The sequence below is a fragment of the Pavona decussata genome, unplaced genomic scaffold (assembly GCF_977016875.1).
Source record: "Pavona decussata unplaced genomic scaffold, jaPavDecu1.1 SCAFFOLD_215, whole genome shotgun sequence".
Classification (NCBI taxonomy): domain Eukaryota; kingdom Metazoa; phylum Cnidaria; class Anthozoa; order Scleractinia; family Agariciidae; genus Pavona; species Pavona decussata.
Window position 1 is genome coordinate 2,874,791 of NW_028145620.1, and position 16,442 is coordinate 2,891,232.

Genomic DNA, 16,442 nt, shown 5'->3' on the forward strand with positions numbered 1-16,442 from the left:
ATTATCGCACACCAAAAACAGGCTAGTTATTAAAAAAACGAGCTTCTTGTTGCAAGTATATGTTAATTTTTTTCCGACTTACGGCTTTTCGCTCACTTTGAAAATAAGACACAACTTTTAAATTTCATATTGACCTTCCCCTAACATGAGTTAGCAAAACTACGTTGCCGTACGGGAAAATTTGTACCTGTTGGTTCTGGTACGTCTTAGATAGTCTCCGAAAGCGCCGTGTTAATACCGCGGTCAGCCTTGCGCGATTTCCCTTTGGCGTAGCTCGATAAGGTATCGTTGGGAACCTCTCCACCACCCAATGCCCAAAGAGGAGGGATGAACTGGACAGATGGTCATGCCCGAAATGTCACAAGGTGCAGTGAAAATTGAAGCCCGTGCAAAAATTAAGTTTATCTCCGACTCAACATCACTTACGCCGACAGACTGTGTGTGTGCTGATCATGAGATGCTTTATCCACATGAAAGCAACGGGAGGATAAGGGCACTTTTTTTCTTTTGCTCGTCTTAGTTTATCTTGGGAGCACTGTCCCCCTGCTAACCTCTGAAAAGAGCAATTGATATCCATTTCATTTCTTATCCGGAAGGACAACGTGGCTGCGCGATCATCTGTTTGTTTAAAAATTTTGAATGACGCGATGGTCATTATATCATTAGGATTGGTTCACCTTATTAAATTTGGTTTTCTTTAGTGTTGAGCGCTCCCGCTTTTCCCTTCCCATTATTTTATTACTACTTTCCTTCTTCTCAATTTTACATTTGTTTATTTCCTTCATTTCTTCCTTTGTTCGTTTTCTTTCTTTCTTTTTTTTCTTTCTATCGTTCGGGCTGCTGGTTTGTCGGTCGGTGGTTCTTTCTTCCTTAACCTATCTCGTTCTTTTTGGCGTTTTTTCCATTTGTTTTAAGAATTTTAGATCACAGAGTGTCTTTTTTAACAAACCAAAATTATTTCCTTATCCGCAAAACTTGTGTAACACCTGAAGGAATGTTGGTAACCAAGCCTTCCTTGTAAGGAGTGTGATATGTCATTGCGTGACATACAAATGATATGCATGGATTGAAGAAGTCAAAACGACAGTGTCGCTCAGTAATCGAAAATCTCGCTCAATGGTCAATTTGTTACGATGAAACAAGCTCAGTTGTACGTTAGAGAAAGATAGCAGATATGGTGTATTTGTAACTGCGAAGAATAGCGCCGATATTTGTACAAGAGCCACCCAGGTATCGTTCAGATAGCTGTTGATTTCGTAAACTCGCTGTCAGAGGGAAGATGGTAATTTTGAAGAGAAAGTAGGAATGAAAACCAATCTACAGCCACTGTTTTAGCAAGGTAAACTTGTAATGTTGACCTTCTAATCAAATAGGTGCTAAGCACTAAGATTTGCTTGGAATATTGGCTTCGATAACAGAGACTAATTCGATTATTTGTGTTTGTTGACAAGTGGAGTTTGTGATTTTTCTCGACATAGAGCATGGTTTTTTCGTGCAGAAGTTAAAAGCCCCAGACTAATTTTTATGTCCTTGAAAAGAAGACTATTTCCACTAATCACAGCCTTAATCTCAAGCGCTTCTGAGTTATACCGCATGGGAAAAATGTTTATTGAAAAACTGCTCCAAAATGAGATTTTTAAATAATGAAATATTGGTGATTTTCAAACTCGTGCCGTGCATTCCCAGTTAAGTAAACAATCCTGGTTTTAGACTTGAATCATTTGCCAATGACTCTTATACAAATATACCAATTTGAAAATACCGTGCTTCCTTTTGCGCTTTACACGAGCGAAGTTCTTGTGTTGTTACTCGACGCACTAATTTCCGCCATTTTGTGACGGTCGGCGCCCGTTACAGTTATTGGTAATTTTCTGGAAAACAAAAGCAGAGCTGAACATAAGAAATACACCAAGTTTATTAACTCATCATAGAGTATGTCTGAGCAAAATATGAGGGTAGTCAATTTTTGAACCCTGTGCCATCACTCACTCGGTCATGAAAAAAAGGCGCTCTTAATATGTGACAAAAGGGATTGTGAAAACATCGATCAAAGTTGACTAGCTTATAATCAAACATACTCCTGGAGACTATTCCATACTTTTCTTTCCCTATACACAGCTCAATAAGTTATGCCTGTGATAATAATTTGTCATAATGTGTTAAACTCTTTCATGAGTTGCTGGACTGCAAACTCCACACCTTTTTCCCCCTGTAACATTTTTCCATATGAAACAGCCATGCCACGGATGTCTTCACTTGCCACATTACCAAGTGCAGAGGCAAATGCCTCAGCTTTGAGCGACCTTGGGTGTCCAACAGATTCACCCACGCCCATCCAAGCTACTTTATCACCCCAGTATGACTGATCAAACATGAATGGACATACAATCTGTGGAATTCCACACTTCAATGCCATGCCAACTGTCCCACTACCACCATGATGGACCACAGTCTCACAGAGTGGGAAGAGCTTGGAATGTGAGACATACTCCATGATACAGTGGATGTTGCAGTTTTGGAAGTTTTTGCATAACATTTCCCAAGACTTCAGGAGGTTAGAGTTTGAGGAAAGTTGTAGGAGTGCTTTCTTGCCACATTGAACAAGACCTGGAAAAGAATTGATTACAAAGGCAGCACTATTAATTTTTTCTTTTCTTGTTAATATATATTCTATCGCGTTTTATCCCTTCCCTTCCATTCTACACCTCAAACCTGTTTCATAACAAATTATGGTATGTGATTTTTCACACCCTCTCTTGGACATGTTATGAAATTCTCATAACCTTGGGCTTATGTTCATTCAAATGACCTTTAAGGGGTTTATTTTCAGGGAGGGCTTGTTTTAGAGAAAAATTGAAATTCAAAATTAGAAAGGGTGCATGAAACACTCAGCTCTTACAGCATAAACACAGCTAACTTCAATAGTCCATGGACTTACAACATTCAAAAGGAAAGTACATTTCAGTTTTGTGCCATGTTCAGAATTTTACCCAAAGTGTACATGTAAATGTTAAAGCTATCAATATACAAAATTATGTATAAGTAATCAATTAGGTTTTTAAGATACTTGGGATACAATGAAAATGTTAGTTGCGCAGGACAATTTCAATTAATATATATTCACATTGTCCCATTTGCCACATAATTTCATGATTAAATGAATAAATTTATTTCACTTTAACATGACTGCCTCTTTCTTCCCTTAATGCTTTTGACACTGTGGCCTGTCTCAGATAATTATATCATATTAAATAAACAGCAGTGTTTACAGTAAGTAAAATGACCAACAATGAGCGACAAAAATTGTTGGTACAGTTCATACAGACAAATTTCCCTTTCCTTCCTTCCTTCCTTTCTTCAAATAAGGAAGGAGCAGGGATGGCACAGTGGTGAGAGCATTCCCCTCCCACCAACGTGGCCTGCATTCGAATCCCACACTTGGTGTTATAACAGGGTTGAGTTTGTTGTTGATTCTCATCCTTGCTCCAAGAGGTTCTCTACAGACTGGTTTGCCCCTCTCCTCAAAAAATATTATCAACTTTTGCAAATTCCAATTCAATCCAAAATCTGAGGGCCACAAGTTTGTCAGTTGTAACAGACTGTTAAGTGTCACCCTCATTTATCAAAGTTGATTTGTTTATTTATTTATTTATTCATTCTATTTAGTAATTTATTTTGGGCTACATGGAAGACAGTTTCTGAGGAATGATATTCAACATTGTGCAGGGGGGATGGCACATTTTGGTCAGGAGGTTGTGTTAAACAGGATTAAAAATGTACATGTTGTCATTTCATTACTCTTATTGCTCATTGAAGTTCACCACGAGTCTGTGAAACATGTGAGAGCATCCAAATGCTCCGCGTACAGGTGATGCATTTGATTCTCTATCTTAAGTCCCATGTTTGCAACAAACTCAATGCGATAAATTAACCACACTTACCTTCATTCATTATGCATAGGAGCTCAACACAATCAATACTGGAAAAGAATCCCAGCTCTTCCATGGAACCAAACCCAATATAAACTGGACGGTCACCACTTTCTTTAAAACTTGACAAAAAATCTGGTAGGGTGCTAGAACCTGATGTGGGATGATACACCCTGACGTCATCAACAGGCTCTGATGGCGATTCCAAGAACCAGTAGCTACAGAGAATCACACTGTGGAAAGAAAGAGATCATTCAGTTTGCCAAAGACGCAGTAGTGTAATGGATAGTATGGTGGCCTTTCAATCAGGGAATCACGGTACAACACGCAGAACAAGAAATTCCTGTAAACTATTTACTCAAGTCGTTTAATAGTACAGTGACTATCAACTACATGATTTTGTAGTCGGTATTTCCACGAGACTGGCAATTTCAACAAGTTCATAATTAATTATTTGAATCTTTTAAAATTTGTTACAACAGGTCAGATTAGTGGAATATTCCTCATGTCTTGATTGTAACGGAAGTGTGCAGCCTTATAAAAGGAATACACTAATAAATTATTATTATTACTCAGATACCATCTTTTTTCGGGTGTGCATGCAAGTGCAGCAATACCTTTTGTATGGCCATGATTCAACCATGGATGAATGCATGCTCACTTGATGGTCAGCTCACAGCTTATAACAATCTTTCACCTTTCCGCCTTCTCACGAGGCCAAACTTGCAGCCAAATCATTTTGTTAAACCTCTAATTTCTTAAGTGGCTGAACAAACCTGCTTGGCCAGTACTGCGGTTTCTCAATCACTCTAGGGCTGATGCCATATAGTAAGCTAGTGGATGGAGGAAGTGGATCATCAGGCATCAGTTCAGCATAGGGACACACTGGAAGGCCAATGCTGTCACAAAATTCACCAAAATCATCCAAGTACAGTCGCCACATCCAGTGATCAATGTCACCATAACTCACTCGGCCTATAGGGGTTGGAAAGCTGTCATGATGACTTTTACTTATTTATTTAGTATTTATGGACGAACTACAGCAGTTTGGTTGCTACTACTAAAGCTCTACAAAACAATTTTTTAAACTTGCACCTTGTTAGTTAAATTGTAAGCTGTAGTTGGTTAGTAAAGCACTACAAACAAAGTAGTCAATACTAGTAATATACGTGTACAATAAATTATTATCATTATCAGTTATACAAATGTAATTATTGTCATTATCACTGTACCTTACATATTTGAATTGTTTTAAGAATATGGTCATGGTGCACTGAATACTCGTGGTCCGTAGTCAACAGAAATCCTGCAATGCATGACTACGTAATTTCACGTGTCCAGGAGAAAAAGAGCAAAATAAAGATTGTCTCCAGCTCTTCTGCAATAAAACTGTACTTTGTTATCAATGTGTTGAATAATAAACATTTATCCTGCTCAATCTTGCAGAACGTCCCCTGATTTTAGCCCACTTGGCCTACTGCCTTGTTGGCTAGGTGTCAGGCAACATTCCATGCAATTTCAGGGATAATTGTTAAATGATAACTTTGCGATCATACAACATAGAGGCTTTGGAGCTACCAGCATCAAAAGGTAAGCAGCAGCTAGTCATAAACAATAGAACATCATCCCATTGTTGTTGCCTTGAGTCATTTTCAAACTCTGATTAGCGGTGGCTATCTTCACTGTAGCTTTTGGCAGCCATAAGTATAGCAACCTACCAGCTGCTAATGACAGCCTGGTACTGTTAATGGCAACTAATCTATAAACTTTCATGCAATGCTCATCTACATGTACGGGTAAAAGAAAAGGAAACAAACATAACTGAACTGTATGACTCATGTGGTCAACAAATATGTGGCTGTTGAGCAATGTTAAGTTCATGTTTTCTCTTTTTCAGCATGAAAGCATGCCTGTTGTGTTCAACAAGATAATGTGAGAATTCAGAAAGGCTTGATAAAAACCCACCCTGCAGTGCGTTGATTAGACTTTGATATTAAACAACTACCAAACATGGAAATTCCACAAAATAGGTTGGCTCACAGTCAACACAACACAACAGAGTCCCTGCATTATATTTGGTATGAGAAAGTGAGGCAAGACAAACAGTTTCTCCTCACTTCCAAGAAGCCTGTTGTATCAGTTCATGACAAGAAATCAGCCCCATATGGGTAAACCTCCATTACCAAGAGACAGAGAAAAGCTTGATTCCTTTCAGTATTAAACAAAGACAATACAACACAAGACTCGGCTTAAAATCATTCTCCCTGGTCAAACACAGTAAAATTTGATTAGCAGATTTTCAGCAAGAAGACTTTAAAATACCTCGTGGTGAATCCCGCAATCTCTGGTACAAATCTGGGTAAGCATCAACAAATTTGCTTTCAAATGTTACAGGTGGTGTTCTAAAACAATAATTGAAAAGAATGCTTTATTACTTGTTATGTATGTATGTATGTATTTATTTATTTATTTATTTATTTATTTATTTATTTATTTACTGCATTCAACAAAGAAAGAACACACTCCTAATTGCATATGGAGTCAAGATTGTATGGGACAATCAACAAACAAATGGATCTTGAGATGCATATCTGGCATCCCCTGCAGATTTTGCAGAGGATCAAGATTATTCAATGCACTCCCTTATCTTTGATTATTGATAGTTCATTTAATAAGAGAGCATTTCGAAGTACATTAATGAAAATAAGGAAAAAATCCGACATTTCCAAGTCATCATGACTTTGGTAAAAACTAAGTTTCACTATTAATTTTATTTACATGTATTTAATATATAATTATTTACTTATCTAAAATTTGGTATTTAATTGTTTTGTGTCCAATAAAGTTGTTAAAAAATGCAGTGGTGGTATGGTGATGTGGTGTGTTAAGCACTTCAGACTTTCAAATATCAGAATTTGGATTAGATTTGATACTTTGAGGTCTGAAAAGGGATGGCATTATGTGACAAAAGGGTGTCTGAATGAAGGTGATATCCCCTCAAGGCACCTCCTACAATGAACCAATTTTATATTACCTGGTGACAGCAAATGGAGATGCAGCAACACATGGTACATCAAAGTATTTAGCAATGAACCATCCTTCACATGCAAAGAGATTAAAAACAATGGCATCTGCTCCTCTGCAAGCTTTCAAGCTCCCGTGCATCTCTATGATTCTGTCTTGCTGCTGGCCCTTAGAGAAACCTCTTCCACTACACACTTGAAGCTGTTCAACAACAAAACAATGTAATGAAACATGCTATGTCTCCAATTTACCTACTCTTCTGATTTCAGTTTCTTAAAAGTTGCTTTTTTAAACTCCAAGCAAGCAACCCTGCAACACTTACCGGGTATTTTGGAACATCCACAGCAATTACTTAATATGCAGTTTGATAATACAATTTCTGGTTTATATGCACTTTACGTACATCACAATCTTAAAATAATATAACGTGGCACTAATCCCCACGTTTTAGTTACGGAATAGCAGTTTTAAAAAGGTTGGCTAACTTGGTTTAATGGTCAAAAATACAGTGTATGCCTCTTTTCAATATAAACACACTAAAATTAATAGCAAGGAGAATGAGGTGAGATAACACTCAGACAGCTTATCTAATCAAAAATAAGCTAGACACTGTACCTCCAGTTTTTCAATGTTTCGAGGTCCACTTTCTGTTCCAAGCTCATCCACAGCTACAAAACCAACATCATGCTTTTTGAGAATGCTGTCAAATTTGAGTCTGTGGCAGGCATGGCTGGCTAGAATGCAAGAATCTGTTGGGTTGCTTTGTCTGTAGAAGACACAACCACGATAAATAATTTATTATTAATGTTTTATTAAATCTCTTAATCTTAGGTAAAGTAATTTCTGGTTAGTAGTCAAATTGAAAACAAAAACGTTTGACAGAGGTTGGGGGGGAACTATTCAAGTAAATGAATATGAATTTTTGATTAGCATTTTAAATCAATCCATACTGCACTCAAGCACGCTATAATTCTTAACTAATAAATGGCAACTTAAAAGCAAGTATCACACTTTTGGTGCATCATTTTAATGTCATAGGATGTCTGTACAGCTCCTGGTTGCTGTCTGTGACTCGTTGATTAAATTATATTTTAGGCTACTTTTCAATTTTCTTAGATTTTCCCCATTTTTGCACATGTTATACTTAAAAATATTTTATTCTTCCACGAGCGTGCCTTGTATATGAGATGATAGATAGCCAACGAGGCATGTAGCGCCGAGTTGGCTATAATCATCTCATATCCAACAAGCGCAAGTGGAAGAATTGTTTTATTAAAAACAATCAAGAAATATTACTAGATCTTGCTGATTTTGCTTTGCAAATAACAAGAGGACAACTTAATAGTCGCTATTTCTCGGGCATGGTATAATGGTTCATATACCATGGCCGCTAAGCCAATCGAATCCCTGGAATTGCATTATACAATGATCCAGTTTTTAATAAAACAAGATGCCTATGGGTGATTATGCAGGATGAGTTGGTGTATGGTTAACTAGGCCCACTTGGAAACGTATCCTCCTGTCGAGATTGAGCTAATGGAATAATTTGAGTCATAAACATAGAGATATTAGTGTGATATTTGATTTGATATTCTTGGGTTACACTACTTGTCACCATACCAAAAATGTCTGTTACGATAACGTAATGACCCAGGCCTGGCAAACATTCATTCTGGTTATGTAATGTCAATAAGTCTAAGATTACAAATTGTCGTTGTTTCATCGAAAAACATAAAGAAAAACAGACAAAAAGCTTTCCTAAATGAAAACTTTTAGTAAAAATTGACAATGAAACCTTAAATCTTTTTGTGAAGTGGATTTCCAGTAGCATTTAGGCGTCAGTTCTACAAGGTGATGTGATGTGTGTTTAAGCTTATCAATGACCTTTCCTCCTTGCATTGTGGTCCTATAACTGTCACACAAAAGCGTGATTTCTTCGCCAGGAACTCTGCAATTTCCACCGTTTAAACTGTTGAGTACTTCTTAGAAGTTATTCTTTTGATTTACCGCTTCAAAAGGGTTTATTTTCTTCTTGAAAACGGCATACTCTGTGTGGGTCTGAGGAGATAAAGTCCAACCTCGGCTCGCGATCTATTTTCCGCATCACGCACCATTTTTCCTAACCTTAAATTCCGACAAGGACAAACTATTTTCATTAAATTTCCGACAGCGACATGAAGCACTGACAAAACACCGACACGGGACATTTTCAAATTCAGACAAGCGACACGGGACCCCCCCTGGCAGGGCCTCAGATAAGGATGAGTTGCTCATGTCCCCTCTCTACTGACATATGAGCAGAAAATGGATTCTGATTGGGCTGTTTTCGTTGAAGATAATAAGACAAAGATACCCCCTCAAGGAGAGAACCAAATTTAATTCACGTTAATTAATTTATTCATTGCATTTTATGACTACGAGGAAGGAAAAAAAAGGAACTCGAATGAAATTTTGACACGGTCTGCCCTGAGGGCATCCTGAGTAATAACTTATTCCTATATTTTTTTCAAATTGCAAACTACTTTGCTTCTCTTCTTTGCTTTTTGTTCACAAATGATACCATGTTGTTTAAATGTGTCCCTCCAACATACACTGTACAAATAGTTTCCTTCAAAATGATAACAGAAATGGACAAAAAATGTAATGTTTTTGCCTTTTGAGAAAAAAGTGAGGTAAACGAGCAAACTAAAAATGAAATTCGACATAACTGGGTAACCTTCGCTCGTGGGACCTCATTTTCTGTGCAAACAACGGTGGGTGAACGCGTGGGTCTGTAGCCTGCGAGAGCAGACGCCTTATTTTGCGACGGTGAAACAAAACCCGAAAATGGCGTCTGCTCTCGCGGGCTAACTGGGTCTACCAGGAAATGAAATAATGCTGATAATTCAGCTGTTTTCAGTGACTGAAAATTAATTGATTTTTTTTCCTTTCCTTTTTTTATTTTATTTATTTATTTATTTTATTTTATTTTATTTTTTTTCAGAAAACAGTAATCCTGGTATTTACAGTTCAAGTTGATTCAATTTGAATCGCACGATTGGATTTTATTTTTGACCTCTTACCGAGTGTAAACAGTTCTTTTGTTTACATCATCATGATGGCATACAGTCGCGGGTAAATTCTAAACTATGAAATAAAGGCTTATTCCAAACATTATAAAGATGCTAATCGAAAGATACGCCATTCAAATGCTTATAATTTTTTAACACCGCACCGGTAAATAATAGTACAAAGAAAGGCAAGAAAGAAAGCAATCGAAAATAGCGTATCGGAGGTCATCAGGATTGCCAAAATAAACATCCGAGAATGGGACTATATTAATAACTACTGCCTACCACTATAAGTATAGCTAGCAAGCTCAGAAAACGAGATTTCGAGACCCAGTGTACAAAATCCGAGATTCGCGACTTCGGTTTATTTTGCGAGACTGTGTATATTTTTCAAGGGCCCACTCCGAACCCCCCAAGCACGCATGATTCAGAAACCGTGCAGAATTATGTTACACGAGGAAAAAATTGAGGAAAAGCTGTTTTTGTTGCATACAATACGTCAAATGCACTTGAAATAATTGTTTATAACCACATTCACATAAAACAGTTTGACTCCGACGTTCTGCAATACAAACGTCTGGCTGAGAAAATCCAGTACCAGACAGGCAAATATGCAGCTTTCATGTTAATTAAACTGACCTACTTCAAGAGGAACTTTACTTACTTGAAGCCCAGCGCGAGGGCTAATATAGGAGCAACATCACCCCTAGTTCCCTTGCAAAGGAAAACTACTCTCATATTGCTCAAAAATCAAGAAGCCTCATCAGATTGGACTGCGTGTACCCAAACGAATCTGGCGTCCTCAAATCCCTCAAATCTTTTATCTGCCTTTAGGGTGCTTAGTAACCACGCGAACACGCGCGGACCTCACGCATGTGGCGAAAGTTTTACAGCGGAGCTCCGCGCGCCGACGCCCGGAGCCCAGTTTGGTGGTTATGACGTTGCTTCCGTCCGTCCGTCCCCGTATGGAAATGCCACAATCCTGTGCTTGCAACCCGCGTGTTTTCGGTGGGGAAGTGGGATGGCCAACTACTTTTAGAAAAACAAACGAGAATTTTGGAAAAAAAACTCATTCTTGTATTCGTTGAATATGTCGACAAACCCGGGCGGAAAGAAGAGAAAGAAAGAAAGAAAGAAAGAAAGAAAGAAAGAAAGAAAGAAAGAAAGAAAGAAAGAAAGAAAGAAAGAAAGAAAGAAAGAAAGAAAACGAGAAAGCGATTGTGAAACCTGAGAGCGACTGAGGACGAACAAACAGGCGAAATATCAGTTGAAAAACAAACCATATGGTGAGTTTTTGCAGGCAACTGTCGATAATCTTCCATATTTAACGTATTTCAAACTATACACAGATAAGTACTTCAGTTTTCCACTGAGATTAGCAATGAGCCTGTTTTTGTGTTAGGAGCTTACAATATTCTACTAACGACCAAGAGCTCTCAGCGCAGAAAAGGTTCTTCGGTAAATTATTATCTTTAAAGGAGACTCTGAACGTGGGTTTTCCAGCGATATATTCCGGCCTTTATGGCAGGATTACTATAGCGGTGAAACATTGGCTCTTTCAAAACTTGTGTTTGTCTCTTAGTGCCATGGCCATGGCGGGTCCATGACCGGCAACCAGAAACTTCGTACAGTGAACAAATACTATACCCTGATTAACACCGTATTCCCGGTGACTGAAATAGTTAATTAAAATTGCCACTCCTACACCCTCCATGGCGTCCATCGATAGAAGCACATTCACATGCAAAATATGATGCGATAGGTTGCGAGTTCTTCATGCAGCTAGTGAGGATTATCGACCACTACTGCAACAGAAAAAAAGGCTCTTATCCTATAGTTTAAAACCAGATGATCTTTGCAAAGTTTACCTGCTACCTTTCAAAGTCACAAAACACAACCACAAATTAGCCGACTTTTTAGTATAAATCATCAACGGTATTTTACCTTTAAACAGTTTATTGTACAAAATGAAAAAAGTGACAATTCCACATATCGCTCCTTTTGTCCTTCTGACTCCCATTGCAAGCTGCCCGGCATTAGCATTAGTACTCTACTTGTCTTCCCTGTCTTATACATCGTTCTGATTTTCCACGTTGCAATGCCCAAGTTCTTCCTGGTAGATAGAGTTGGGTAGTCAACGTTGTAGCTTCCTTTCGGCTCAGTTTCCCGTAACCCATCATGCGCCCTCGCGAGGAAGGCTCTTACTTCACCAGGCTCCAGTTGTTCAAAGGCCGGATAACTGTATCCTGTGGATAAGTCACTATCCAACAGTTTCAATCTGTGCAAAGATTTCAGTATTTCCTCTTGCACAAGTGAATATGCATACTCTAACCACAGTTAAGTTTGGAAGTGTACGAAAACCTTGCACAACGTTTACCGTGAAGTATATTTTGGAGCATGAATAGTGCCTTATCCAGCGGATAAAGTTATCCGGCCTTTGAACAACTGGGGCCAGGTGTTAGAATTCTGTGGATTGGTCGTTGATGTTTCACTGTAGCAGACAAATTGTTTTTCATGAATGGTGAAATTACTTGCCCCACGCACAACGCATAATGCCAAACCTGGACACCCAAACCGTTTTGGTTAGACCTGCTGGGAACGCAAGGCTCCCGCCGGCACAGCACTGGGAGGTCACTCAAGCGTCCACGCCACAAAAGGCTCACAACCCGGGAGAGGACTGTACTTGTCTGAGTAGAATCCAACTAATTCTGTCAGATCTAGGAATTATGTTCGATGTCACCAGCTTACCCTCGAACTATGCAGCTTCCAATCGTCTGCTTGTTATTGTCGTAAAATATTTCTTGTAGATCAACGCACTAAATCAGTAACGTATACCGTTTTTTCCGGATTTACCCCTCTGGCATTCGATAAAATTCGAATTGAAAAGTATGTTCAATCACGACTGAACAAACACTTTTCAGTGTAGAATTCATTATGCTACTGATTCGTAGCTGGGCTTGTTTTGCACCCGTTGCTTGTTCGCGTTTTTTTTCCCACTCCCTCGACTATCAAGAAACCTCGGATTTCTCTATTGTCTAATAAGTAAGGGTTGGTTATTTTAGGGGGCGTTAATAGGTAGGAGGGCGTTCCCATAAATTATCCATAGGAGGGAACGTCTACTAAATATTTCGGTCATTGCCTTAAAATTTTGAAAGATACTTCAAACGAATATCCGAAAATAAGATGTGGCTCTGCACCATACATTTTTGGCAACTTGTCGTTTCTACTGTTTGTAGCTCCTCGCCAATTCACGCGGCCTTGGTACCATTGTTATATACTGTCTAGCAGGCAGAAACTGATATAATCGATTTTACAGTGCATTAATTGGACCTATTCCCCGCCCCCACCTCCTGATTAATATATACTTGATTAAAGCCATAACCGACTGCAAAGTCCGCGCCCACTAGTTAAAATGCTGAGAAGATTGATTTGCTTATGCCTATCTCATAAGCATTATTACCGGGGATCTCCATGTAAACCCAGCAGAGTTTGCTGCAAGCTCCTATTTCACGAAGTAGGAGCTCGCTAACAAACAAATTGATAGTTTATTTTCGTCAAAATCGGTTGGGGACGTACAAGCATCTTTCTTGAACAAAGCATACCGGCCTCCCTCGCTGTAGTACCCGAGAGCCGTTCCTTGGGTCTCGTGCCACCAATAGCATAGCTCCACTGCCCACTATATAAACACATACAACCCACAATTCCTTGATTAGCTCTGACGTAGGCCTAACGCTAGAAACGTCAGCACTCGAATCTCTTAATGGTGGCCAATTTACCTTTAGTTATCAACTATGTTGATAAAATCAAACATTCGTCCCTTCTCCGAAATTCGCATTGCCAACGCTTCTCACAGTCCGAGGGCATGGAATATCTTAGGTAACGCCGAGTTTACTAAAAACAACTAATGCTGAGTGCCAACAAGAGCTTACAGCAATTCATATTTATTTGTAGATACAAGTACTTAAACATACAAGTTCATATTGATCTCAGTAATTTAGTCGTTTTTAAAACAAATATTCTCATCCCATAAGTATATGCATATAATATATTACCCAAAATAAATTATTCAACACATAATTACCAACTGGCCATTACGTATGGTCGAGTGTGATGATAAATAATAAAGTCGTCGTCTTCAACCCTAAATCCGTGCATTTCATTAGCTCTCTAAAGCCTGGGCTAAACGAACAAACATTTTCGTCCAACAATGTGTTTGTCACACAAAACGTTCGGTGGCTATTAAAACAAACATAAAACATCGGACAAAGTGAGCCCACGTTACACTTTTGCGTATCACCGCTCAAATTATGACGTAACTAGTTGAGACGTCAAACAAAGTTCATCTCTGATTGGTTGCTTTTTCCCGCTTGGGCTTTTTTTGTGTACAAGAGGTAGCTAAACGATCAAATGGATGAAAATGTTTGATCTAGATCAAACATGGGAAGCCATTTTTAAAAATGCAATGTTGAGAGAGGTGGCTCAACGGTCAAACATGCTCTTCCAACACGATTTTTTGATTTTTTTTTTTTTGATCGTTTAGCCCATATTAACCAAAAGCCGGCAAGTAATTCATGGTAAGGTACCATATAGTCACCCACATAACCCTAACCCTAACCTAACCCCAAGAGCCCATTATACAGTTGTGCTTAGTGATCTGTCCTGGAGTTGACTTTGTTTTGATGCAATCCATGGTGGTTCAGTTAAATGTAAATACAAACAAGCTAGCATAAGAAAGTTAACTCCAGCCGACCAAATCTGTGAGCACACAACTGTAAAATGGGTTATTATTCCACCCCATCAAATTTATCTGCAGCGCTCGATTGGCTGTGAGTTGATTGAGTGGAAAAATTGTTGTATTCTGCAAACAACTCTTGTAGCACATGACATGTAATTAACATACTAAAATAAACTTTCATGTTAAAAGAAACCATTTTCTCGCGTCATTTATGCGGCGCACCTTCTCTACTCGTACGACATAAACTGATAGTATTGGGCCAATCAGGGCGCGAGCTTGCTCATATCCTGTATGACACACCCGGCCCTTAACCGTCGTTTACCGTAACCGTTTTTTAGAAGGCGTATAACACGGCCGTGAACTGCCTGTTTTTAACTAGGCTCAGAACTGGTCTATTTATTATAAGCAAGTCAATCGAATGCAATGCACTTCATTTTCAAATGTTAATCTGTTTTTATAGGCCGTAGAGACACGACTTCCAATTGTGCCAGTTTCCACGTTCGTTTAAACTGTAGCAAACTGTATTTGCCAATGCCAAGAGTAACAAATATTTGCGTAAGAATCAATGAGTGGCATGTCACGAATATATTCAAATATGATAAATTGTATGTCATGAAAAATACACTTGAATGCCACACAATATGGCATTGAATAATAAAACTCTTAAAGATGGATGAATCGAGCAAGAAGTTTCACCGCAAAAGAGAGTGGTCACACCTGTGTGAAATGTAAATTGAGATATCTTTAAGCCTTCATGTTGTTTCGAAGTCTCCAGAAACCAAATTTACCTCATCTCATGTCATTTGTGAGAAATGAAACAGGATTGCAGAAAAACCGAATAATGTTCGATAGTTTCTACTCGGAAAACTCTCCAATATTAAAGGTTAGGACAGAATCCCTAACGCAGAGGTGCTTTGTTATGCAGCTGGTCATCAATCTTGAAGTTTAATGAAATCTCAAGGTGAAAAACGTATGCCACGTCTCTTTCACATTTGAACTTCTTGCACACTGAATATTAAAAAAATTCTCAAAAAGGCAACCTTGCCATAAGCTTCACAATAAACATCAGGCCCCAGTTGTTCAAAGGCCGGATAACTTTATCCAGCGGATAAGTCACTATCCGACAGTTTCAATCTGTGCAAAGATTTCAGTATTTCCCCGTGCACAAGCAAATATGCATACTCTAACCAGAGCTTAGTTGGGGAGTGTACGAAAACCTTGGACAACATTTAACGTGAAGTATATTTTAGACGCTGAAGAGTGCCTTATCCAGCGGATAAAGTAATCCGGCCTTTGAACAACTGGGGCCAGTTCAATTAGGATTTAACGTTAAAGTAATAATCTACACCTTTTTTTGATTATTTGTTATCATATAAACATATAACGATAAAGAAGCAATATTTTGTAACTCGTTCGAAAACTTTTTGACTTGACTTTTCATAGGAATCTCATCCAAATTATATGTTTTCTTGGTTAAATAATTATAAAAAACAACATCTTGTACCAAAATCAAACAGTCGCAGCCTTGTTATTTAGCTCACAAAAATTTTTTTCTCGGTCAACTGATTCATTTATCTGCAACAATCTATTGGCCACATTACCTTTCACTACAGAATCACCAAGGTGGGCTAGTTAGTATCTTTTAGTCGTATTATGTTACTCCATTTCAAAAGACATGTTTCTGAACTCGCGAACAGTGTGATC

At 38.4% G+C, this 16,442-nt stretch overlaps 1 protein-coding gene across 1 annotated transcript; it reads right to left on the bottom strand.

Annotated features, from left to right (window-relative positions):
• Positions 1–2,118: 2,118 nt before the first annotated feature.
• On the bottom strand, positions 2,119–10,831 carry LOC146460031 (uncharacterized). The gene is made up of 7 exons (XM_085088812.1): positions 10,668–10,831; positions 7,569–7,719; positions 6,964–7,154; positions 6,252–6,331; positions 4,706–4,904; positions 3,942–4,162; positions 2,119–2,607 (listed from the first exon to the last, which is right to left on the bottom strand). Exons 1-7 carry the CDS (start codon positions 10,739–10,741, stop codon positions 2,150–2,152), a joined length of 1,374 nt encoding a protein of 457 aa, XP_084944938.1. The 5' UTR covers positions 10,742–10,831; the 3' UTR covers positions 2,119–2,149.
• Between the last annotated feature and the right edge of the window lie 5,611 nt (positions 10,832–16,442).

What these genes read in the sequence shown, in the direction of transcription:
- LOC146460031 (XM_085088812.1), bottom strand. Translation starts at nt 10,741, where the DNA reads ATGAGAGTAGTTTTCCTTTGCAAGGGAACTAGGGGTGATGTTGCTCCT. An exon ending in ATTGCGGGATTCACCACGAG is followed by an intron (nt 4,905 to 6,251) that starts GTATTTTAAAGT and finishes CAACCCCTATAG; the next exon opens with GCCGAGTGAGTTATGGTGAC. An exon ending in CCTATGCATAATGAATGAAG is followed by an intron (nt 2,608 to 3,941) that starts GTAAGTGTGGTT and finishes ATTCTTTTCCAG; the next exon opens with GTCTTGTTCAATGTGGCAAG.